This window comes from Marmota flaviventris, chromosome 2 (assembly GCF_047511675.1).
Source record: "Marmota flaviventris isolate mMarFla1 chromosome 2, mMarFla1.hap1, whole genome shotgun sequence".
Lineage (NCBI taxonomy): Eukaryota > Metazoa > Chordata > Mammalia > Rodentia > Sciuridae > Marmota > Marmota flaviventris.
The window spans coordinates 156164235-156191215 of NC_092499.1; the positions used below are offsets into that span (position 1 = coordinate 156164235).

At 41.0% G+C, this 26981-nt stretch overlaps 1 protein-coding gene across 1 annotated transcript; it reads left to right on the plus strand.

The window, feature by feature from the left end:
* The first annotated feature begins 926 nt into the window (after positions 1–926).
* Positions 927–8183, plus strand: Cd93 (CD93 molecule). Its single transcript, XM_027955776.2, has 2 exons — positions 927–3209; positions 3410–8183. Exons 1-2 carry the CDS (start codon positions 1291–1293, stop codon positions 3432–3434), a joined length of 1944 nt encoding a protein of 647 aa, XP_027811577.1. The 5' UTR covers positions 927–1290; the 3' UTR covers positions 3435–8183.
* Positions 8184–26981: the final 18798 nt, after the last annotated feature.

The following is a 26981-nucleotide window of genomic DNA, read 5'->3' on the forward strand; positions in this document are numbered from 1 at the left end:
GCCATATTCTATGGGCCCCTTCCTTGTCTGTTTCATTTCCCTTCCCAAATAAAATAATTGCTCCAAATTCTTGTCTCAGGGTCTATTTCTGGGGGACCCCAACCAAACAAGTCCTGGTGATCAGAGGTCTATGATTACAAGAAAAGAATCTTGGATTCAAGGGCTTTGGATGAATTCATGTGCAGCAAGAGTCATGCCACAGCTTTGATTCTACAGCCCAGAGCTCTAGCCCTTTATTGTCATTCTCACTGGATGCCCCAAACTCCAGTCTTTGATTCAAATTCCCTGTCCTTGAACTCCCCCAGAGCCAGGGGAGGAGACAGGCAAGCCAGGGCCCATGAGATCATATATATATATATATATATTTTTTTTCCTCTTTCTGATGCTGTTTTTATGACCCTGCCACCTCAAAATGAAACATTCGCACAACGAACCCCTAAAAACTGCCAAATTTCACCCAATTTGGTTTAATATTCTCAAGGAGCTTGGCATTGTGTTAGAAACCCAGACTTTCCCACGGCCCAGATCCTATTTAAAAACTGCCTATCTATTTAAGGTTCATGATGGGGGGAATAAAAGAAGAAGAAGAAAAAAAAAAAAAAAAAACGACTTCCAAAGCCAAGGGGGGAGAGGGGGGAGACATGAGATAGGAAGAAGAAAAATCTAGTTTGCTTCTAAAAAAGGCTGAAAATTATAACCATCCACGGCCTTGTGTTTCAAGTCTTGTTTTTTTTTTTTTTTTTTTTTTTCTTTTTTCTTCTTCTGGTTGTTTGCAAACCAAAGTGGAATTTTATTATGGGTTATGGAGTGATCCTTTTCAAGTTCTGAGACCCCAAAGTCTTTGCTTGCTCTGTAGCATACCATTTAGGTTCCTCATGTGGATGGGAAAGAGAACTGAGCCAAAATAAAGCAGCCAGTATCTCTGAGCCGCACAGTCATCCCCCCGCGCGTCGCTTTTCCACAGCTCTGAGCCAGGGACCCAGCAAAGCCGCCCGGTTCCTTTTATGAACAACAAAACCGTGATGAAGGCAACAGGAGTCAGAAATCTATTCACTGCAGGAAGCCCCAGTATCCGGTGAGAAATAAGAAGTACAAGAGCACAGGATGCGCCTTGGGTCAGGGGGATGTGAAGAGCCTGCGGTCTTTGTGTCCTTCTCTGGGCTGGAGCTCCTGCTGCAGCTCAGCTCCCAGCTCCCCTCAGAGCACAGCTGGGCGCCGGAGTCTAAGCTCCAGTGACTGCTGTCCCTGTGGGGCTTCTAGCCTCTCATCGAGGGGGACCCAGAGGACAGAATGGCCACCTCCAGGGACCTGCTCCTGCTGCTGCTCCTAGGCCAGGCCTGGGCGGGGACTGGAGCTGACCCAGAGGCTGTGGTGTGCGCGGGGACTGCCTGCTACACGGCCCACTGGGACAAGTTGACTGCCACGGAGGCCCAGCACCACTGCAGTGTGAACGGAGGCAACCTGGCCACGGTGAAGAGTGAGGAGGAGGCCCAGCATGTCCAGCGAGCCCTGGCCCAGCTCCTGGAGTCTCAGAAGAGCCGTGAAGCAAGGATGGGCAAGTTCTGGATTGGGCTCCAGCGGGAGAAGGGCAAGTGCTTGGATCCTAACAAGACGCTGAAGGGCTTCAGCTGGGTGGGTGGAGGGGAGGACTCCCTGTATACAAATTGGCACAAAGAAGTCAAGAACTCGTGCATCTCCAACCGCTGTGTGTCCCTGCTGCTGGACCTGTCCCTAACACCCCTCCCCAGCCGCCTCCCCAAGTGGTCTGATGGCCCCTGTGGGACCCCTGGCTTTCCAGGAAGCAATATCGAGGGCTTTGTATGCAAGTTCAGCTTCAAAGGCATGTGCCGGCCCCTGGCCTTGGGGGGTCCAGGCCAGGTGACCTATAGCACCCCCTTCCAGGCCACCACCTCCTCCCTGGAGGTTGTGCCCTTTGCCTCTGTGGCCAATGTCGCCTGTGAGGATGGGGCCGAAAGTAAAAGTCATTATTTCCTGTGCAAGGAGAAGGCCCCCGAAGTGTTTAACTGGGGCAACACAGGTCCCCTCTGTGTGAGCCCCAAGTATGGCTGCAACTTCAACAACGGGGGCTGCCAGCAAGACTGTTTCGAAGGTGGGGATGGCTCCTTCCGCTGCGGCTGCCGGCCAGGGTTCCGGCTGCTGGACGACCTAGTGACCTGTGCCTCTCGGAATCCTTGCAGCTCCAGCCCGTGCAAAGGGAAGGCCACATGTGTCCCCGGACCCCACGAGAAAGACTATACGTGCCGCTGCCCTCAGGGCTTCCGTCTAGACTCCAGTCAGCTGGACTGTGTGGATGTGGACGAATGTCAGGATGCCCCCTGTGCTCAAGAGTGTGTCAACACCCCTGGGGGATTCCATTGTAAATGCTGGGTGGGCTACACGCCTGGTGGCCCTGAAGAGGAGACCTGTTGGGATGTGGACGAGTGTGCCCTTGGCCACTCACCCTGCGCCCAGCGCTGTATCAACACTGATGGCTCCTTCCATTGCTCCTGTGAGGAGGGCTATGTCTTGTCCGGGGAGGACAGCACCCAATGTGAGGATGTGGACGAGTGTTCCGACCCCAGGGGCAACCCTTGTGACAGCTTGTGCTTCAACACAGAGGGGTCCTTCCACTGTGGCTGCCTGCGGGGCTGGGAGCTGGCCCCCAATGGGGTCTCTTGCATCATGAACCCTGTCCCCTCAGGATCACCATCTGGGCCTCCCCAAGAGGAAGACATGGCAGACACAGAGGGGAGCACTTTGCCTCCTACCACAACATCCAGCTTCCCCAAGGACTCTGAGAACACCTCCAAGGGCACACCCACCACAAGGAGACCGTCCCTCTCATCTAATGCCCCCACTACCTCGGCCCTTCTGGACATGTCAGCCCCCACTGGGGCCCCTGGCATCTGGACAGAGCCAAACACCCACCTCCCTATAGCTGTAGCTGGTCATGGTAAGGCTACAGGTGAGAATTCTGTGGCCACCCAGAGCGACTATGGCACCGACGGTCAAAAGCTGCTTCTGTTCTATATCCTGGGCACAGTGGTGGCCATCTCACTCTTGCTGGCTCTGGCTTTGGGGCTTCTGGTCTACCGCAAGCGGAGAGCCAAGAAGGAAGAGATAAAGGAGAAGAAGCCCCAGAGTGCAGCTGATAGTTACTCCTGGGTACCAGAGCGAGCAGAGAGCCGGGCCATGGAGAATCAGTACAGGTAAATGGAAGACCCGAGGTCACTCAGGGAGGTGGGAGGCACTGTCCACGGTGCAGAGAGGCAGAGAGAGACACAAGACTGTGTAGATGTTACACTCAACCCCAGCAGTCCTTGTGGCATGGGTACAAGGCGGGGGTGGGGGTGGTGCGTGTGGCAGGGGCACTGTAGCTTCCAACCTGGTCATCTTTTGTCTTTCATAGTCCAACACCTGGGACAGACTGCTGAAGTTGAGATGGCCTCAGAGATACAATCAGCTGCCACCATCCTTGGAGCTTTAAACTTCTCCTCTGAAGGGGAGATCTTTGGAAAGACAGGACTGGAATCTTAGCAAACAGTCATACAACTTAACAGCCTGGCCACCTGGAGTGTGCAAGTATTTTCTACGTGCATGTGATATTCCTGATGTGCCAGCTGTGTGTTGGCCTGCCATTGTGGCAATATTGCCAGTATTTATTAATGTTCCTCACTTGTTCTCCCTTTTTAAATTCAATCATGGATGATTTCCTTTCTCTCCCCTGGTTGTGGATCCAGGTTGGAGAGATCAGGTGCTAATGGGGCTCCCTTAGAATGGCTTTTTCTGATCTTTTCATTCATCTAAGAGAAAAAGTAAACTATTGATGCTAATTAAGACTGAAATGATTTGTCCCTCTTCATATGATAGAAACTAAGTCTGTTAATTATTTAATTATATGAGACGCTTACTTTTTTCTTTTTCGCCAAAGGCAATATATTCAGTGTTGTAAACCCTTTTCTACATTTGCATTCATGCACTTCCCCATCACAAGTCCTGCTGAGGTTGGTATTGTTGAAATCCTTTAGAATGACAGGAAGTACAACTCACTGCTTAGTTTGTAAGGAAGTAGGAATTTTAGACATTGCATCCCCTAGTTGTTAAGTTTCGGATAGTCTTGAATTTATCTGTGAGTGGAAAAATATGAGAGAAGTTGCTAAAAGCATTGGTGAAAGTATAGCCTAACTGGTTAGAGTGAGGCCAGGGATCTGATTCACAAATAGTTGACCCAGATCATCAGAATGGACAGATGTTAACACATACTGGACTGCTGATGGTATGAATACGATTAAGGCAGGAAAAAAAAAGTTCAAGGACAACTCCAGGCCCAGAGTCACCCCATAGGCAGTCCTGCCTCCACTCACAGTACTCTGTGTTCTGATGCTTTGATTGTAGATGGAAGAACCCTCAGAATTCTGACTGTGTCTGAAGGATGTAGAAGTGAGATGTTAGGCTGTGTTTTTGGAAAGTTGTTGTTTGAAAGCATTTTAGCTCAGTTTGTAGTTCATAGTCAATAGTGTATTGGGAGAACTTGAGTCCTGATTTGTGGGTGTGGCACACAACCAAATTAGGAATCAGTCACACAGGATTCTTAAGGGGCTTTTGTCCCTGCCCTACCTTTCTCTTTTCCTTAAAAAAAAGGGTGGGGGAGGAAAAGAGATAATAACTAAGGTTTTGCAACAGCAAAAAGTGCTCAAAAACATTTTTATTTCAGCTTCATTTCAAATGTATGTTAGCAAAGATTTCCACTCTCCATCTCATGGTGACAGTGCTCTTTGAATAGCTCTGCTAGAGTCACTGGAAGTTGGGACGTTGCCTGAGGTTGCTGGGAAACCTCAGGTCTCCTGGAGGCTTTTTTCTACCTCTGGGCAGGAGAGCAGACAGGAGGGAACATATCTCCTTCCAAGGATTCCAAAGTCTTTTTCTCTCAGAACAGGACGCCAGATTGTTTCTGGTTTTCCCTTAGACATCATCCATCCTGGAGGTTGACACCCTGTGGATTGGATGTGAACAGCTGACAGGTGTGTGGCCTTCAGAGTTACATAAATATTCTTTAGTCAATCTTGAAATGTAAGTGTTATGGTTTATACATATATCCATATGTTATATATATACATGTATGCATATATATATATATATATATATTTATATTTTTTTTTCTTAAGAAAATAGAACACCCAAAAGAGGGAGGGGATACGTGAAAGATGGAGGCATTTAAGGGCTTGATAGGGTCTCTGAAACTTCTGCTTTTTAAAGTTATCTCATGATCTCCAGTTTTCAGTTGGAATTTGGGTGTCTCATACTTAAAGGAGATCAAGGTTGTGTCCATTTGGCAAGGACTTTTGGCAATGTATGGAAACCATAGTCCATTGCATGGGAACCAACATCAGCCATTCTATGATTTTTAAAGGCATGGCACTTAAGTGAAGTAAACGAAAATGCAACACCTTTTTTCTCTAGGACTTTAAAATTCTTGCCCTTCTCATTTGGGGTGAGGGAGACATTCCTGTTCTAGCTTTCCACAGTCCCTGCACCATTTTTGTACAGACCTTGCGAGCCTTGAATTCTCCGAGGTCACCTGGGGATCTTCTTGTTTCCACGGCATTCTGACTTTTCACACAGCATAGCCCCATTTTCTGACGTCTGTGTTCAAATGCTTCTGTAGGTGGCAGCATACAGCTCCATCCCCAACGCCCGAGACATCATGGATCACTTCTGAGGGGCCCACAAGTGGGGAGATGGCTTGATAAGGAACACAGTTACTCAACCCTCTGACAGCATCAGCTCTTTTTTTGGCAAGCAGCGCTCTTTTATCTACTCTGTCTGCCCACTACCCAGGAATAGCCAACATCCCTGGACCAGTGACCTCCGTTTATTTCTCTGTCAACTTGTTTGAGGTATACAAATTATTTTTGGTACAGGGGATTGAAAACAGGGGTGCTTTACCACTGAGCCACATTCCCAGCCTTTTTTATATTTTATTTTGAGAAAGGGTCTTGTTAAGTTACTTAGGGCTTTGTCAAGTTGCTGAGGCTGGCTTTGAACTTGGGATCCTCCTGCCTCAGCCTCCTGAGCCACTAGGATTACAGGAGTGCACCACCACACCGGGAAAGGTATATAAATCCTTGCTTGGGGGAGTCAGAGGCCCTTAGCTCTGAATAAATTGATGCTGATCACCCAAGTGCTAGCCATTGACAAACTACTGTCACTTAACCAGAGGGACCAAGGTCACTTAGTCATGCCCAGCCAGAGATCCAATGAGACAGTGACCAAATAAGCCAAGCCCACTGGGAAAAGGGCTTCAAGGCAATGGCTTTTTTTTTTTTTTTTTTGCTTTTAATTTTTTGTTTCCTCCTCCTCCTCCTCCTCCTCCTCCTCCTCCTCCTCCTCCTCTTCTCTCTCTCTCTCTCTCTCTTTTTTTTTTTTTTTGTGTGTGTGGTGTGTAGTGTGTGGTGCTAGGTCAAACCCAGGGTCTCACATAGGCTCGGCAGGCAAATCTACCACTGAGCTACAACTCAGCCCTGAAGGGTATTTTCTGTTTGTGTTTTATTCAAATTTTCATAAACTCAGTAATTCTAGGATACTCATGAAAAAAGCAATATCCAGGACCAGCTCACCCCTTCCCATCCTTCACCTTCTAAAGAAGATTATTTAAAGGGGAGAAGATCCCCCTTGAACATGCAGCTTCCTATGGCTACCCATTTCCGAATTTCAGATGACCACCGTAGCTCTTTTTTCTTGTTCACTATTAGACAAGTGTGATGCAGAAGGACAGTCCCCCAAGGTGACTGAGTAATGTAGAAAACCAAGTGTAAGACAATTGTCCAAAAAATGCCTTGGGAGGGACTCAGTGAACCCTCTTTGTAGTGGGAATCTAGATCTACTTTTATGGAAATTAAGACTGCCTTGGAGGCAAGAATTGGCTGCCCACACACCAAATCATTATCATCATCGTCACATCACATTGCTGTGCTCCACATCCCTATGTCACTGAGAAAAGTGATAATTCACTGGGCTCTGGGGCCAGAAGGGAAGCAGGTCTTGCTCACTGCTGACCTTGTGTGGTCCTTTTATTCAGTGACAGAGTAGCAAATCTCCTGGAAGGCCTATCCCGACATCTTCTTGCCTGGGTCAGCTATGTAGTAAGCAGTTGAACGTTCCTCTCTTTGCTTATGTACATTGTTCATGGAGGACTGCACTGAATGAATTCACTAAATTCAAAATAACAAGACCCCCCCCCCCCCAGACCAAAAGGAATATAGGAAAGCCTTTTCCTATTATTTTTCTTTTTAGCTTCTCCATTGTCAAAAAATCAGGAAAACAGGAAAGCATTTCATTCTAGCACCTGCTAAATAGTTTAATGTTCCCTACATATTTCCATCACCTTAAACAATAGCTTGAGCATGAGAATCCCAGATATGAGATCTGAAAATATCTGGCTCCAAAAACCATGACTTATCAACAAAAATAAAGACAAAACAAAAACAACAACAAAAAAAAAAAGGAAGAAAGAAAAAGGACAATAATTGAAATTCTCCACACATGCAATAATTAAATATCCAATTTCACACCAGATCCCTAGGGCAAATTTTTACCAAGTGCATGTTGAAAAGTGAATTGTATTTTGATCCATTCTTGGGGATAATGCCCATCTGTTACTTAGGTAGAAACTCTGGAATTCCTATCTCAAGCTGTTATTCTTATCTGTTATATGACAACAGGTTCCTTCTAGCAGATTTTGCTTGCTGTTTCCCAGGGCTGAAGTTCTTTTACAGATTGAACTTAAGATTGAATTAATTTACATCATGGTCAAGATCCTGTTCTGTGATGTCACATGTGTTTGTAAATGTTAGTAATCATTTCCTGGACCCTAAATGAGAATGTAAATATTTTTAAAGTTGAGTATTTGAAATTTGTTTGACTAATTGTGGAATTATGGGGTTTCTCTGCAAGATAGATTTTCATCCTGTGTATAAATATTTCCCAGACTGTGGGAAGGGGAGCTCTGAAAAGTGAGCTTCTCCATTGAGTTCCAAAAAAAAAAAAAAAAAAAACCAAAAACCAAAAAACACGGCATCCTGAGTGCCATTCAGGGTAGCCTTTAAGAAGTAGCAGCTTTGTCAAATTTGGGGCTTTTTGTTATGCACTAATGCTAATAAATTCTGAAATGCATTTGTTATGAAGTTAGTTTTATGTAATTTCATTACAAATCAAAATACATGGCAGAACTTGCTTTTTGTGATCATTCAATTTATCCATCTCCCATTTCAAAGAGTCACACACCTTCATTTGTGAGAGGTGACACAAAGTACAAGACTCTGCCTTTGCATGATAACATCAGTGAATGCTGGAACTATCCCACAATGGGCAGCCTTCAGGGACATGAGATGCAGAGTGGGCAGCAGTGCAGTGTGACCCATGTCTCCAGCAGCTGAGACCAGGACTGACTTGGTGCTTCCAGATTTAGCATTCTGATCTGGCGTCCACACATCCTGGTCCCCTTCATCATCCTTAATTCCCTGCATCTTATTAATTGCATGAGTGACGCCTGGGTGCAGGATTAAATACATCCAATTGGTGTGAAGTGAAAACACCATTCTATAATTATCATAGGAGCATTTATCGCCTCTTTGTCAGCAAAGCCTTTTCAGTTTATTTAACTAATTGGACAGGCAGGCAGACCAGATCTTTGGTTGTTTGGCTGCATAAATCTCACTGTGATTCCAAGTTGGGGACAGCAGATGGTGGTCGATTTTGAGCCTGCCTGCTTTTCAGATTGTGCACTTGGTAAAGATCAGGGCTTAAGTACTCGGCTTTGTTATGCTAATGGCACAGGACACTTGCAATAAACATTCATTATTTAGGATTAAATAAAGCTGATCCTTCCAGCATTTTAGTGACTAACAAAATACAGTGGAAAATTATACCTTTCTTTATCAACTATGGCTGCTCCCCCAGCATGCGCACGTGCTCACGCACACACACACACACACACACACAACACAAGATACACAGAAGCACACAGGCATGGAAAGACATACAGTTACACCACCTGTTACATATGAAAAACCTGAAGGCACTGTTTCTTGGTTTAGGAAAAGCCCATGAGCAAAAATTGTTAGGTCGGTGGTGGCGACTTGGTGTCTACTTAGTGACAACTTAGAACAAAGCAGCCCACGCGGGAAAAGAACATCAATCAGGTGCCAGCGGAAACGCCTGTCAATCAGCCAGATCTCCTGACTAACACCTGTCAATCAGCAGGACCCCCTGGCTAATCCTGGAGTTCAGCCAACTCCCCTGACCAACTCCAGCAGGATAAGGGACCCTAAAAACACCTTTTCCTGTCCCAAGTCCTTCCCTTCCTGCTGTAAGCCCCATAAAAGTCCAGTCTGTCGAGCTTCCACGTGGTTTCTCCTCAGACCCTTCCCCTGTCCCCTCTGTGGGTCTGATCGAGTTCCGCCTGGGAGTGAGATCCCAATAAACCTGTTCAGCGGCCCTTTTAAATCTGCCTCCTTTGATCCCGCCTTGCCTGATCTGACAAAAATGTCATCTTTTCATGGCGACTTCTTGGTGAGTATGGTATGTATCTTCTAAGCAAAACCATTCAAATGGTACCTTTCAAACTTGATGCATTTTTCAAAAAAGATCAACTTACACAGTTATGTCCACTGCACAATGTAAAGCACATCTGTATTGTCATCAGATGACATGTAGATTAGATTATGGGATTTTGTGCATTCCATGGCATTTGACAGGCATCCAATGAACATATTGAGTGTTTGGCCAATTTTTAAATTTATTCAGCAAAAAGAGAAGGAGGTAGCACAGAAAGTAAACATAGTACAAAAAAAGTCCCAGTTCAGCCTTTCCTGAATTTTATTTTGATTTACAGGTGCTTAAAAAGAGAACAAATGGGTTCACCCTTCATAGCCTCTTTATGTTCTCGGGCTGATCCTTTTCAGAGGAAACAATGGTCACCGGTAAAAAAGTGAAGAAAGAGGCAAAAAGAGGGAAATTCTGATAACCCTCAAGACCAGCAATTATTCCTGGGAAGTTAGAATGGACAGAGGACCTAGCAGGGCTGCTCAGCACAGTGCTGTCCCTTTTTGAGTCTCCAGGTTATTCACATTTGCAATTCACTACAAGTTGGGGACCCTAGTTGTTGAGGTTTTGTTACATTTTGTTGAGGTTTATCATCATTGACTTGGATGTTTATATTTCTCCTATGGTTGGAATTGGTCCATAGCCTTCAACTGAGTTGAAAGAAGAAATGGAAGGAAGAAAGGAAGGAAGGAAGGGAGGAAGAAAGGAAGGGAGGAAGGAAGGAAGGGAGGGAGAGAGGGAGGGAGGGAGGGAGGAAAGAGAATAAATAGGAAAGAAAGAGAAAGAGAATGAAAGAAAAAAAATGGAAGGAGGAAGAGAAGAGAAAGAATGAATGGTGTGGTGAAGGTCCTTGGGTCACACCTCAGCTTTTAGCATGAACTAATGAAGGGACATCTTTCCTCATGGCCACATGTAGCATCCTGGCCACACTTGGAGAAGAGCTGGGCTCTTTCTATGGACCCTGGCTGAGGGCTAATACCCTCTGCCTAGTGCTCCTGTCCCCACTTCCTGCAGACCTTTGCTTCTCTCTTCTACTTCAGTCCTATCCTTGTCCTGTGTGTCAAAAAGCCTTAAGCTGAACCCATGTTTTCAGCCCTGTTGCACTCCTTCATATACAAATATCCTAGGAAAATATTGAAAAAAAAAAACTCTGTTTTTGAATTATTATTATTATTTTGAACCAGGGATTGAACCCAGGGATACTTTAGCATTCAGCCACTCATTCCCAGTCCTTTTTACTTTATTATTATTATTTTATTTTGAGACTGTCATTATTTAAGTTGCTTAGGGCCTTGCTCAACCTTCCTAGTTGCTGGGCATGTTCTATCACACCTAGCTGTGAAATGGTAGATAAAAGAGAAAGAGATACTAGAGAAAATAAAGTCAGTCTAAATAAGTAACTTGTATCCTCTTTCTCTAGAATCTCCCTTTCCCCCAAAAGATTATGTCCCAAGCAAAATATTTTATATCACTATAGAAATCACCATCTCCTATCCCACTCTGGGCGGGGTCTTCTGCGCAGTCTCTACGGGGGCCCTGCACCAGGCTGGTCCCAGGCCTGCCCCCTGTGTGGCTCAGGCCTCTGGGCTTGGCTAACAAGTTTCTTGGGTGGTTGGACTTTGTCAGCTCCTAGTGTTTCTGTCAGTTTTGTCTTCCTTTTAAAGCTGTGTTGTTTACATAAGATTACTTCCTTTACCAGTTAGAAATATAACTGAATCTTTTCACTCCAATTTATAATTTGTCTGACTTTGAAACTGATAGTCATGTTTCATTCTATGGCATTTGAGGAATATCAAGTTTACCAGATTTAAAAAAAAATCCTCATCTTCCTGATATCAATTTACATCTTTTGTCAATAACAATGCTAGATTTAACTTTTTTCCCCAATCAAAAATGGAAGAAGTCAACTTATTCAAAGTCATTAAAATTACTAATACATTTGAGATAGCTTATTTGTATATTCCATTCATAGTGATTTATTATTTATTATCTCTATTTATCCACTAAGATGTCAGGTCCACCAGAGAGTGTTTCTGTTAATGGTCTCTGACATGCCCCAGGCATCTAGACAGGGACTGGCACACAGTGACACTCAATAAATCCATGTCAAATAACTGTCCTCAAGGGTTAGACTATTGTAGTGGGCAGAGTGAGCCAACCTGCCTGGGGCAGGGTGGGGTTCCTATTTGAAACCCCAATGTGGTCCATGACCTCCTTCCCTCACTGCCACCCTGATGCTTATCAACTCCAGCTACATAGGCTGCTTACCTGTTCTCTGTCTTAGGCTTAGGGTACAGGGTGCTGTTCACATTAGAGCCTTCACTGTTGCTCACCTGAATTGTGGCCATAATGGCCATCTGATTTCCAGCCCTTTCCACTGCAGTGCCTGGACGCAGACCCTTAGACCAGGATTCAGGTGCATTCAACTGATTTGGAAATACAGGGAATAGTGATAGAGAGGTGGTAACTGTCATAACTACAAAAATGTATGTTGGTAATGCCGACACATCAGAGGTATCCCACGTGAGGACCAGCTCACATCAGTATCCCAGCTCCCATCCATAACAGGTAGAGGGCTGCTCTTGGCTGCTGTTAGTGGTTAAGTCCTAGCACTTCCAGATAACCAAGCATGCGGTCAGGGTGACCTTCCACACATGGGATGGGGGAAGCCTTCAGGTGAAGATGAAGACACTAGCAGGAAGAATTTGATATGAGCACAGCAAAACGTCAAAGGGATACTGGTTGTGCACAAACAGCATCCTCTACACACCTGCCTTCTATACCCAGCTCAACTACCCATTCCTAGCTCTACTTGCTTGAAGGAAGCTAAACTCCTGAGGAGGAGGCTAATTGTCCTATGTCTTCCTGAAACCCTTTAAGGTGTTCAAGGGCAATGAGTGTGTTCTCAGTGTTTCTTGTTCACAGACAAGTCTTAAATATTTTGAAATAGAAGACTAGAAGGAAATATTATTTACTACTGTATATGTTATTAAAACAATCTAGGGAAAAGTCATTGAACTTTTATGATTCATCAGATATGCAAGTAGTTTTTATCCTTGAACAATAAGCAATATTACTTATAGATAAGGAAATTAAGGCATAGAGTGTTAGAGTCTGTAAACAAGTCAAAATAACACCTGGCATTTTGCCAGGGGAATGTTAGAGTTTGTAAACAAGTCTGGATGGTGCCTGGCAAAATGCCAGAGGGAGTGGTTTGTGAAGTAACACCAGCGAGCCATTAAGTGTGGAGATTCCTTATTGGTTGACTGATGTATCTAGTTTATGCTAATTAAGATAAGCTGTGTGGAATGTATAAATACTGCTCCTGTCCTGCAATAAACGGCTTCCACTCCTGCTGTATCAATCTACACAAGTCGTTCGTCACCCCCCGGTTATTTTGCTGCAGCCAGACTCCGGCAATAGAGAATTTAAGAAATGGGCCACAGATGACAGGTGCTGGTGTAGAGATATGAATCACTAGGTTTCACTATCTCCCGTGAAACATAAATAGGAACTACAAGTGAGAATGGCAATAAAAAAAGTGTCAGCTGAGCTAGGGGACAAACTGGCCTCTCAGTCTATTCAAAACAGGAAAAGTGGAGTGTTAAGCAATATGTGTATTTTCAACAATGTCTTTCAATTTTTTTTAGTGCACTATATTTATACATGATATTTGGGTTCATTTTGACATAATCAAACAAGCATGGAATATAATTCACTCCACTTCAGTTCCAAGTACTTCTTCTTTCCCTCCCTTCCTCCCTCCTCCTGTTCCCCTTCCTCTGCTCTACTGGTCTTCCTTCTATTTGTTTATAGTTTTTATTAATTTGTGCTTTTAGATATACATAAAGGTGAAATTCACTGTGGTGTATTCATACATGTACATAGCACAATTTGGTAACAATGTCTTATGTTCAAATACTTATGTCCCCTAAACATACACATACACATAACTTGGGGTAGAACTCTCAAAAACTCCCTGCCATCCTCAGAAACATTATGAACCTTGAGACAGTACTTTCCTGATCTGACTGGTCTGAGAGCAGATCCCACCAAATGAATGCATCCCACTGACCCCAGTGTGTCCATCCCCACTCTACCTTAGATGATGCTTGTGTATAGTGGAGGAGGATGGGTATGTGCAAATTGCCTTGTGGTCATGCCTGGCCATCAAAGCTGCTTCTCATACTGATAGGAAAAGTCAACAATGCAACCTCTTCAGTAACAGGTGACTGGTTACTTAGAAAATTAAATGCATACTCCCATGCAACACAGCAATTCTTTTTCTTTTTGGTGCTGGTAGGGATTGAATCAAGGCCTCACTCATGCTAAGCATGCACTCTACCACTGAGTTACACCTTCAGGCTCCTGAATCCACTGATTCAGCTCTTAGTTATTTAGATAGTTATTTAACATGTGTGAAAACATGTTTGTAGTCTTGACCACAAATATTCACACTAAGTTGATTTATAGAGACTGCCTGAAAACGATCCAGATATCCATCAACAGGTAAATAGACACTCATCAGGAAATAGTTCATATACCATGAGCAAAGTTAAGATAGACACAAAGAGACAGAATAAGCCAGACACTATACAAACCAATTTCTATGAAATTCAGAACAAGTAAAACCAGCCTATATGATTACACTTGCATGCAAAGGACCTTGAAGAAACTTCATGGGATGGTGGGTGGCTGGGTGTTCGTTACATGGGTATTTGCATTTGCCAAAACTCATTAAAACATACATGCAAAATGGGAACATATTATTCTATGTAAATTATACTTCAATAAAGTTGATTTATCAATATTGTGAATAAAATAAAGGTATACAAGGTGTGGCCTGATTTTTTTTCTGGAAGAGTTGGAACATGATTGGGTTGGACATTATTATTTCAGAGGTCATAAGAAGTAAATGCATATGTATGTGTATATATATATATATATATATATATATATATATATATATATATGGCTAACTGCTTATACTATCTGCTTTTTCTTGCCCAAGTCCACTGCTCAGCATTAGTGATTATGGAGATTCCATGGTCAATTCCCCTGCACCTCCCACCAAAGCAAAACAGGAATCATGGAGCCCTTTAATTTTGTTGAACTCTATCAGAATGATCAAACACACCACAAAGGGTCTCCCGCATCTACTCCATTGCCACTGTCTTTCCTGCATTCTGAGTATTAACTTTTAAAATGTGCTCTGTTGGATTCTTCTCTCATGCCTCTTTCACATTCTCTTTGTAGAGACAGCCACAGTCAAGCCCTGCTCTTTGGCTCTAGGCCCGGCACCTTTAGGGAAACGTGGTTCACTATGGAGACAACCTTTCTTATTATTAAGCTTTATAAGCAAAAACAACCTTGGAAAAGCTTCTGGCAGAGACTGTGGATGCCAAGTTTGAAGTGGAACCAGTATCAGCAATAAAGTCATGACCTTTTCATTAAGAGATTTTTTTTCCCCCATTGCACAAAGGAGACCAGATGCTGGTTCTCTTTCTTGGATGCTTGCAGGGACTGGATTGGATGCTTAATGGGTTTGTGGCTGAAATTAAATGCTGTTTATTAACTTTAATTAGATGTTGAATGGTCTTCAGCATGAGTTATTTATTCTTTTTGAGCAAAGGAAAGGATGAATCATTGGGGCCTTATTATTTTAAAATTTGGAGTCAGATTGAGCTGGAATCAACTGATGCATTAGCTTCACAAATAAGAAAACAAACCAAAATAAAACAAACCAATTTCTATGAAATTCTAGAACAGGTAAAACCAGCCTATCATGATTGAGTTGCATGGAAAGGAATTTGAAGAAACTTCATGGGATGGTGGGTGACTGGGTGTTGGTTACACGGGTAATAAAAAAAAATGTTTGTTGAGGAAATGAGGTTCATAAGAAGGTTTGGCTAAGCTGTGTAAAAAAGGTATGCATTATAAAAGATTATTATATGAATGCAAGAGAATCAGTCAGTTTAGTTATTTTATTTCTCTATGCCAACATAAGTTAAATAAACTTTTAGTATTTATAATGTGTATAACAAGGTCTGCTTAACATATGCTTATTTTTCTCACATGACAATATGTTCTGAAGTGTCAAAGCTGGGGTTGCTACCACTGCTCTCAGTTGTCCTTTGCCTTTGTGATTTTCCATCACCAATGTGTGGATTTTATCTTCACGTTCACTCTGGGGGCTACATGTCTAGGCATCATGCAAAAGTCCCACTCACTGATCCAGGCTTTTCTTTTTTTCCTTTTCTTTGCTTTTTAAAAAAATAAACAAAATAAGATTTATGTGCAGAGAAAGACACTAATCCCAACTGTACAATTTGTTGAGTTTTAATCAATGTACCCACTGCTATAACCATCATTCCAGTGAAGACATGGAATTTTCCATCACTACTAGCAAGCTTCCCAGATTCCCTTCTGGTCAATTCCCACTCTACAGACCAGCTCCACTCCACTGTCCACCTCTACAGATCTCTTTTGCCTGTTTTAGAACTTCTTATCAACAGAATCATAGTCAGAATTACTGGGTTAAGGCCTGTCATTTGGTTATTTCTTTTCTTCCTTTTCCACAATGTTTGCTCCTTCTTCCAATCTCTTCCTGCTTTCTTTTGAACTAATCAAGTATTCCCTTTTAAATTATTAGACTTCACTTTTTGAGAAGTTTTAGGTTGACTGAAGAACTCAGCAGAGACTACAGAGATTTCCCATGTACACTTCCTCAAATTCTTCCCGACAATTTCTCTTGTTTAACATCTTACATAGGTGTAGCACCCTTGTTATAATGAAGAAGCCAATACTGCCACATTATTGCTAACTAAAGCCCATAGTTGACGTTAGGGTTCCCTCTTGGTGTTGTGCATTCTATGGGTTTTGACAAATATATAATGACAATGATGTGTTTCACTTCTAGAGTGTCTTAAAGAATAATGCACTGCCCTAAAAATCCTCTTTGCTCTTCTTGCTCATCTGTCCTTCTCCTTGGGACCCAAACTACCATGATATTTAAGGTTCTTCCAATCATTTTCATGACTTGGTACTTTATTTCTTTTAATCGATGAATAGTATTCTATTGCCCATTTATCCATTCACCTACTAAACGATACCACAATTGTTCCAAGTTTTGGCATTTATGAATAAAACTACTGCCTATTTTTGTGCAGATGTTTTGTGTGGGCATACATTTTTAGCTTATTTAGATAAATACCTAGAGGTGCGATTGTGGGATGAAATGGTGTGTTAGTCAGCTTTTCATCACAGAGACCAAAATACCTGATAAATTAGAGGGCAAAAAGTTTATTTTGGCTCACAGTTTCAGAGGTTCAGCCCATGAACAGTTGACTCCATCGCTCTGGGCCTGAGATAAGAACATCATGGTGAAAGAGCATAACAGAGAAAACTACTCATCCATGGCAACCAGGAAGGAGAGAGAGAGAGAGAGAGAGAGAGAGAGAGAGAGAGAGAGAGAGAGAATGAGAAACCAGAAACCAGGGACAAAATATAATCCCCAAGGGCACACCCCAGTGACCTACTTCCTGAAGCTACTCCCTGTCTGCCTATAGTTACCAGTAGTCCATTCAAATTATTGTTCCATAAAATGTATTTTGATGAGGTTACATCTCTCATAATCTAATTACATCACTGCTAAACATTCCTGAATTGGCTCACACATGAGCTCTTTAGGGGGTAGTTTTCACACCCAAAACCATGGCATGTTGTAAAAGTATGTTTAGCTTTATAAGGAAATCCACTGTCTTTCAAAGTATTGGTATCATTGTGCATGCCTACAGGCAGGAAATGAGAGCTCTCATGGTTCCACATCCTCACCAGCATTTGGGGTCATCAATATTTTCAGTTTTTGTCATTCTAATAGGTGAGTAGGGACATTTTAATTTTAATTTGTAATTCCGTATTGACATATGATGCTTATACAATTCTTTACCGTCTGCGTATGCTCTGTGGTCAGATGTCTGTTAAGATCTTTGGCCCAGTCTTTCATTGGGTTGTTTGTTTTCTTATTGTTGAGTTTTAGGAGTTCTTTGTGAATTTTGGACACCAGTCTTTTATCAGATTGGTATTTTGCAAATATTTCCTCCCAGTCAGTGGCTTGTCTTTTCATGAAACAGCTGTTTTTAATTGTAAGTGTATTTTATTCTTGAATTTTTATTTCTAAATTGAGTGTTAGGAGTACAGGGGAGCTAGAAAAAGAGAGAGGGCTGAGCTCTCAGGTATTGGAGCAGCTGACTGAAGCAACAAGGAGCCAAATTAAAACAACAGTGAAGTCTTTAATCACTTATTCTGTTGCTACAGACAAGAGTCTGAACCAGAAAAAATGCTGACTCCTGTTTCGTTCCTCCACGAAGCAGCAGTACATCAATTAAAGGTCAAGTTGGAGGTTGTCTCAACTATTGAAGGACCCCCAAACGAAAGGCTCCAGCACTTTCTGGACCCAGGTTGGAAGGAGGGCAAAGGGGAAAGGGCCAGAGAGGACTGAGAGTACTCCCTCATCCCTCATTGCTATAAGGAGCCCCTGGCAGAGGGGATGGAAGAAGACAACTCTTACTTCATGTAGATTTTATCCTCGTCTTGAAAGGAGAAGCTGAACTCCGGTGCTTTACTATTGCAGAAGCAGGGCTAGGAATAGCAATGATCACTTACACACATTCTCCAGGCCTGGAATTGTGCTAAATCTTTCTTCATTGTATATGAGGCACTATATTTTATACCCATTTTACAGCTGGAGAAATTGGGGCTTAAAGATATTTCAGTAATTTGTCAAAGATCCCACAGCAAACTAGTGTCAGAACCAAGATGGAAACGGAAGTCCATCTGGCTCCACAGAAACTTGTTCTAATTCAACGTTTGCCACTCCCTAAATGTCAATGCAAGAATGACATAAGGAAATACAACTCCTTCTGCTTATTTTGCAATATATAGCATATATTGCAAATATATATATTTATATTATATATATGTAATATAGTATAATAATTTACAATATATAGCAACAAAACTGTACACTCAATGATATGACCGTTCTTTACCCCAAATCATAAAAATTGAAGGCAGAGAAAGTTATGACCTTTCAAGAGTTTCATTATACTGAGTGAAATCTGTTAAGAGCCACTTTAGTACAGAGAATAATAACTATTGACATAAGACTGGGTCAGGGGTTTGGGGTTGGGTGAGAGGGCACAAATATGAGTGTGTGTGTATGTGTGTGTGTGTGTGTGTGTTTTTCTGGGGATTGAACCCAGAGCCTTCTGCATGTCAGGCAAGCACTCTATGGCTGATCTACATCCCCTGTCCCATCTAGAGACTTTTAACTGCATGCCAGTTGCTAAAAGAAATGCAATTTTATATTCAAGTTAGCTGGTAAGAACTCAGCCCAAGGTCCTCCTCTAGCAACCTGGTCACCTGCCCCTGACTGAATGGGACTTCCCACACTGCACTTCTTTCTTTGCATATCTTACTACTCACCTTCTGCACTCTCAGCACCTGCCATCTTCTGCCACTTTGATCTCTGTGAGCCTCTTCTTTCTGTAAGTGTCCAAGACCTCAGCACCTTCCTCATCACTAAAAGGGCCTTACAACTTGGAAAATTGGTTATTGGGTACCAAAGAATGCAAGGGTTAGCAGCTCATAGACATTTTGGACATTGTAACTGCCTAAACCATCAAGAATCTACCCTAGGGCTGGGATTGTAGCTTAGTGGTAGAGTGCTCGCCTAACATGTATGAGTCACTGGGTTTGATCCTCAGCACCACATAAAAATAAATAAAAGTAAAGGTAGTTTGTTTCCATCTACAACTAAAAAAAAATCTCCTCTAAACAGATATTAATCACTCAATAATTGTTTATTAATTTCCTGCTGTGTATAAATATTGCAAAAGGGAAGCCTTCAGACAGCTTACAGATCTGTTAAAACGAAAAAGATGTTCAAAGAAAAGTAACAAAGAATAGAATTACTTTTAAAAACGATGTTGAAACTTGGGCTTCACTGTTAAGCTTAAGTTTTAAATAGTAAGATGCAGAACAAACTAATCTCAACAGAAACAATTACCCATTAGAGCAAATTGAAGCTACTGTATATAGATTCTTGGATCAGATGGCAAGACTGTTGGCATAATGAATATAACAAATAAATTAATATGAAAAATGAAACAATTGTTCATTCATTCAGACAAGTGATATTTATTGTGAGCCCAAAATACGTGCTGGCCTTTGTGCTAAGTCTAAACATAAGTGATAAAAAAATAGACCTGACATCCACCCTCTGGAGCTGAAAGAAGGTGAAATAAATAAAGAAAATAATTACAGATGGTGGTTCCATCTATAATTTTGGACTTAGCAATAACACAAAAGAGATACACTGTCAGCAAAAACTATAATGAGGATTTTAAAAATTTTGTTATTTGTTCTTTTTAGTCATACATGACAATAGCATTTATTTTGATATATCATACATACATGGATTGTAACTTCCCATTCTTGTGGTTGTATATGATGTGGAGTTACACTGGTAGTGTATTCATATAGGAACATAGAAAAGTAATGTCCAATTCATTCTACTGTCTTTCCTATTCCCATCCTCTTCCTTCCCTTCATTCCCCTTTGTCTAATCCAATAAACTTCTATTCTTCCCTCTCTACCCTCTTATTGTGTGTTAGTATCTGTACATCAGAGAGGACATTCAATCTTTGGTCTTTTGGGATTGACTTATTTCACTGAGCATGATAATGTCTAGTTTCATTAATTTACCAGCAAATACCATAATTTCATTCTTCTTTAAAGCTGAGTAATATTACATTGTGTGTGTGTGTATATATTTTTTTTCTTTATCTATTCATCTATTAAAGAACATCTAGGTTGGTTTCATAGTTTAGTATTGTGAATTGAGCTGCTATAAACATTGATGTGGTCTTGTCACCATAGTAAAATGATTTTAAGTCCTTTGGGTATATACAGGAGGAGTGAGATAACTGGGTCAAATGGTGGTTCCATTCCAAGTTTTCTAAGAAAACTTCATACTGCTTTCCAGAGTGGTTGCACCAATTTGCAGTCTCACCAGCCATTTTTTTTATGATGCTGGGCTGTGGCAGTGAGACCCCTGTCACAAGGGGAAATCACCCAAATTTTACACTTCACAGCACCGTGTTGCACATTTTGGATATTATATTTCAGGTTTTTCCATCCTGTCATGTCTATAGAACACCTATCTGTTGTGTGCATGAGGTATTCAGTACTTTATTAATAATTAGAGTTTGTGTTAGATGACTTGCCCAACACTAGGCTGACCTGAGAGTCTTAAGCATGTCTAAGGTAGGATAGGCTGAGATATGATGTTGAGTAGGTTATAGGTATTAAATGCATTTTTGACTTAAAGTGTTTTCAGCTTATGATGGGTTTATCAGGATATAACCCCATCATAAGTCAAGGAGAATCTGTAAATGGTTATTATCTGTAAATGGTTATTACAGATTATATGCACATATACATACCTATATATATGAGTATATACATACATATGTGAATGTGTGTGTGTGTATATGTAAATATATATATGTGTGTGTGTGATTTCTAATAATAAACAATGAAATAAATACAGGGCATGGGGACAATGAAGGAAAAGGACAAGGACATAGATTGGGGTGAAGGGGTGGGCGATTTGGACTCAGTGCTGGGAGGGATGAGAAGACAGGTATTCAAAGCATGAGATGAATGAGCATCCCTTTGAGCAGGAAGGGCAGGCAAATCAATCTGAAGTGGGGCAGAGATGGGTGGGTGGTGGAGACCAGGAAATGAGTGGGAAGTGTCTGTCCATGCCTGAATTATTAAGGGAAAGAATGGGTGGAGAAGGACTGTGGGCCACACTTAATTTAAAAGGGCCTGCATACTAAAGGAAATAATTAAGAACATAAAGAGAGAGCCTACAGAATGGGAGAAAATTTTTTCCAGCTACACTTTTGACAGGGAAACAATATCTAGGATATATAAAGAACTAAACAAGCTTCACAACAGAAAAACAAATGATCCAATCAATAAATGGGCAATGATTTTAAGACAGATATTTCTCAAAAGAAGAAATACAAGTGGCCAACAAATATATTTAAAAAAAGTTCAACAGCTTTAGCAATCAGGGAAATGCAAATCAAAACTACACTGAGATTTTCATTTCACTCCAGTCAGAATGGCAATCAAGAATACAAATAACATATGTAAGAAATGAATTTTAAAAAGAAAGAAAAAAAATAATACAAAAAACAGCTGGCCGTGGTGGCACATGCCTGTAATCCCAGGGGCTCAGGAGGCTGAGGCAGAAGGATAGTGAGTTCAAAGCCAGCTTCAGCATAAGTGGGGTGCTGAGCAACTCAGTGAGACCTGTCTTTAAATAAAATACAAAATAGGGCTCCATGGTCGAGTGCCCTGAGTTCAATCCCCAGTACCAAAAACAAAATGTAAACAACAACAAAAGGATTTCTGGTGAGAATGTAGGGAAAAGGTACCCTTACAAATTGTTCATGGGACTACAAATTAGTACAACCACTTTGGAAAGTGGAGATTCATAAAAAGGCTAGGCATGGAGCCACTAGCTTGCTAACTCCTTCATATTTAGTCAAAAAAAGCTAAAATCAACATATGCTAGTGATATTTGCATACCAGTGTTTACAGCAGTGCAATTCACAATAGCCAAGTTGTGGAACCAGCTAAGGTGCCCATCAACAGATGAACAGATAAAGAAAGTGTGCTATATATACACAATGGAGTTTTACTCACCATGAACAAGAATGAAATTACGGTATTTTTCTGGTATGTGAATGGAACCAGAGAACATCAAGCCAAGTGAAATAAGTCAGATTCAGAGAGTCAAGGGTCAAATGTTTTCTTTCATGCCACATATGAGAACTAGAAAGAGGAAAAAAAAAGAAATAAAAATAGGTCTCATGAAAGTAGAAGGGAAACCAGTAGAGTAGAGGAAGCGGGTGGAGAGGGAGGGAGGAGAGAAAGGTATAAGGAAGCACTGAGAAAGAAAACCTATGAAATTATGTTGTGTTCATGTATAAACACACCACAATGTTTTATATATGATTGTAGTGTACTATTTAAAATAATAATCATAATAATAGAAAGGAGATAAATGCAGTGAAGCAAGTAAGTCATAGGGATGGAGGAAGGGAGGGAAATGGAAGATGCTGGGGAATGAGATTGATCATGCATGTGAATTTTTATATGGCATAATGAATTCAGTTACAACAAACCAAGATTACCTTGTATGCTTTGGTCTTTTGCATGTATGCCTTCACACGTACTCTTGCTAAGTGTTGTCACATGCCATGAGTCCCTCACCAGAAGCCATGTACATTCTTGTATCATGATCTTCAATCTGCAGAATTGTGATATATATATATATATTGTATTTGGACACAATACCTTTATTTTATTTATTTTTATGTAGTGCTAAGGATCAAACCCAGCGTCTTGCACATGCTATGTGAGTGCTCTACTGCTGAGCCCCAGCCTCAGGCCCAGCCCCAAAATAAACTTCTTTTCTTTATAATTTATCCAGTCTCAAGTCTTTTGTTACAGAAACATAAAATCAACCAAGACACCTGGGTGTTTCCATCTTGGGACTATGATGAATACATTAACTATGCCTCCATGTCTATCTAAAACCACTATTCACAAGACTGTCTTAATAAAGGCTTGATAGGATTCAGAGAAAAATGCACATTGTATATAAAATAGAACAAGAACATATTTCTTTTTATTTATTTCCTTTTGCTTAAGTCATTTGCGCTGTGGACATATGGTTACATGCTGGATGTTAGGGTTGTAAGACTTTCAATTAAATCCTGGTTTCATAGATACCTGGTTACCTTAGCCAGGTTGACCTGCCTAAGTTTGGTTTCCTCTTCTATAAAATAGGAATAATAAAAAGGATTTGGATAGTTTTTAGTTATGAGGATTCAATGAGATGATTCATGTAATATGCTCTACACGGCACTGGGAACAAAGCAAGTAGTCAGAAAATGGAATGAATAAATAAACACTGATATATAACAAAGGTCCAATAAGTGTTAACCAAAAAGTGTAAATGTTGGCACCAGGAAATATGGCAGGAATTTTAGAACTTTCCATTAAGAGACATCTACAGAATAATTGCTTGCATTTTTATATTTTATAACTTATCCAAGAAAAGGGTTTCCATATGTTGCTTTCTAAAATATGTCCAGTTGTTAGGCATATGGACTATTTTTTTTATTTAAATTGTCTTCAAAGGGACCTTTGCTATTTGCCTTGGAGCAAAACGGCATACTAACAAAATTTTGGCTAGGCTGAGTGTCACCATTCCTGGAAAAAGAAATGCCATTGTAGACATTGCTAAAATGAAGAATTTGAGGAAGAATGAGCCCCTACTGCCAATGTACTCCATGCACACACCCATTTTATCGGAAAGTTCAATGCTTAGATACCCACACTGCTGATATAAAAATTTGAGGGTAACATAAATCCCTGTCTGGCTCAGGTTCTGTAGGCATTGTGCTGCATATAGCACATTATTTTAAAGGGATGCAAAATCTGAGTGGCAAAAAATCTAGAAAACACATTTCCTTTGAATAATATTTGACACCGACACTTTTATTCCCAGAAGCCCTGCTAGGTGATAATCCTGATAACAGAAATTTTCTTTTCCTTCCATTAGATTTCTAAAGTAAATAAAATCCCTCCAAAAAAATGAAGGGTTGTTATTCCCTGTGGTGTTTTCCTGCTTCTAATCATTTCTTTTCACCATAAACATTGTGTTATATTTGGCAATACTGCTCCCCTGCCCACTCTGAAATTGAAGGAGACACTGACAACAGGTTTTTTTACATTTCTGTTCCAAATTTTAAGAGAGTTTAAGATATGTGCTTTCGTGGAAGATGATGTTTTCATCTTTTCAATGATGTTTGTAAGAGAGCCACCTCTTCTTTAGAAGAGGTGGCTCTCTTACAAGGAACACTAATTACTAGGGGGATGGAACTGAAAGTGACCAATTAAAAAACTCCCAGTCACTGTGTGGGCCATGAACAGCTGGGATCAGACCACCCATCCTGATATGTCCAAGGGGTTGCTCTGTGACTTGTGGAGGAGGGACATTGTAAACTTACTCTGAAAGGGTCAATGCACAATCAGACACTCATGTACATACACACACAATAATTTTTTTTCTATGTTCTTACTTCTACCTCATTCTACTCATTATGGGGGAAAAACACTATAAGATAGTCTAAGAAAATTGATCCTTTCAAATTCAACTTTTCATCACCACCAATCAACTCAAAAGAATCAGAGTTCTTATAATACTTGCTGCTAAATCTAGGTGATTGTTTTTAGATTACACAGAATAAATAGATGCTCTGCCATGGTGAGAGGGATACCAGAAATACAACTGGCCCAGATATTCCCTGATAAAGAGGATTTATTACATCATCAATGCCTTCGTCCCCGGCAATCAGAAGATAGCATTAGAGTTTTAAGTGTGAGATTTAAGGAATTTCTTAAAATTCAGAAATGGAGCTTTTGAGTGGAAACGGTAGATTTGGTTCAGAAAGAGATGGATGATAGTTTTAATGTGATTCATTTACAAGCCTTTTAAAGTTTTACAAAATGGAATCCAAATACTACATGCGTTAATGGGCTACACCAGAAATATCAGGGCAATTATGTCATTTGAACAAAAAAGGATCTTTTGCCTTGATTTTGTTATTAATTTTTTTTGTCCTTTGATTCCAGGGTCTTCATCTAGGGGCTCAATGCAATCACAGAGTTCTGGGATGATGGAACAGGTAGGTAGACAAATCAGAGGAGGAGAAGACATAGTGGGAGTAGAGGGGAAAGAGAGATTTGAATTTGCTATGCATGCTATTGGTTTTGAAGGAGGAATAGGACTCTCAAGCAAAGAAATAGGTACAACTTTGGATAAAGATAAGGAAAAGGATTCTCCCCTAGATTCCTTGGAAGCAATGAATCCCTGTCAACACCTCAATTTTGTATTCCTCACTGCCAGAACTGTAAGATAAGAAATTTTTGCTGTTTTAAACCCAGTAAGATAAGAAATTTTTGCTATTTTAAAACCAGTAACTGCCAGAACTGTAAGATAAGAAATTTTTGCTGTTTTAAAACCAGTAATCTATCAGAAAGGAAACTTGGACATACTCTACCACAGAAAATAGTATCCTGTCACTGTAAATGATAGATTATTTTTAAAGTTTTTTTTTTTTAAATACAGCTTAATTTTGTAATTTAAGAGTAATGAAGTGTTCACTAAAGAGCAGTTAGAGCGATCATAAGCCCAATGCTGTGTGCATTAGTGCAGTGTTTGCAGGAACAGCAAACACAGCTCCCGTTCACCAGCCTCCTATGTACTGATTTGTGAGATGGAGATATATTTGACAACAGAAAAGACTAAGCTGGTTAACTATCCCAAAGTGAAATGGATCTTCCTACCTTGGAGGTGGTGTGTTCAGAGGGTAGAGGGATGCCAAGCACAGTCTCACAACCTTCTGGAAGCTGCATGATGAAGAATTCCAAGTACGCAATGCAGGGGATCTCAGTCAAGATTTGTGCTTCTTGATATCTCAGGTTCTATTGGGAGCCACATGGAAGCTTTCCCCGTTTAACTGAAAGAATAGAACAGTATTTCTCTTATTTCAGTACAAAGCCTGTTGGCCTTAATCCTTTCTTCCCTTCTACAACTTCCCAAATATTTTTGCTTATTTGTCACCCCTCTTCCTTCTTAGTCAACAACCTTTCTTTCACCCACCAGAATTTTTCAACAGTGATAACACATCCTTAGTGGGCAAAACTAAGAGGTGGAGGGCTCTTCTTATATTTGAATAATAAACTGAGTCGTTATTGGATATTCCCATTTTGTCTCCCTATCTTCTTTTGAGAAGGCTTTCATAAACAAGGGCTGTGTCCTATGGGATTGTTTCTTTTTACAATATATATGAGGCAGGGATTGGAAAACTGTGGCCTGCAGGCCCAATCTGTCACACTGCCTGTTTTTCTATGGCCCATGAGCCAATACAAATAATTTTTTTACATTTTTTTAATAGTTGGAAAAAAATGAAAGGAACAAAAGTATTTCAGGGTAAGTGAAAAATGATAAAAAAGTCACTGTGCATAAACAAAATTTCATTGGAACTTGGCACATTTGTTCATTTACATGGCAGATTTCAGGCTAGAATGGCAGAGAACCCATGACCTGCAAAGCCTAAAATATTTAGTACCTGGTAATTTTACAGAAATAGTTTGTTTACCTCTGTTTTAAGGAATGTGACCTAATGAACTTACAGAAATATCCTATTTTAATGATGATATTTACT

What these genes read in the sequence shown, in the direction of transcription:
- Cd93 (XM_027955776.2), top strand. Translation starts at nt 1,291, where the DNA reads ATGGCCACCTCCAGGGACCTGCTCCTGCTGCTGCTCCTAGGCCAGGCC. An exon ending in GCCATGGAGAATCAGTACAG is followed by an intron (nt 3,210 to 3,409) that starts GTAAATGGAAGA and finishes TGTCTTTCATAG; the next exon opens with TCCAACACCTGGGACAGACT.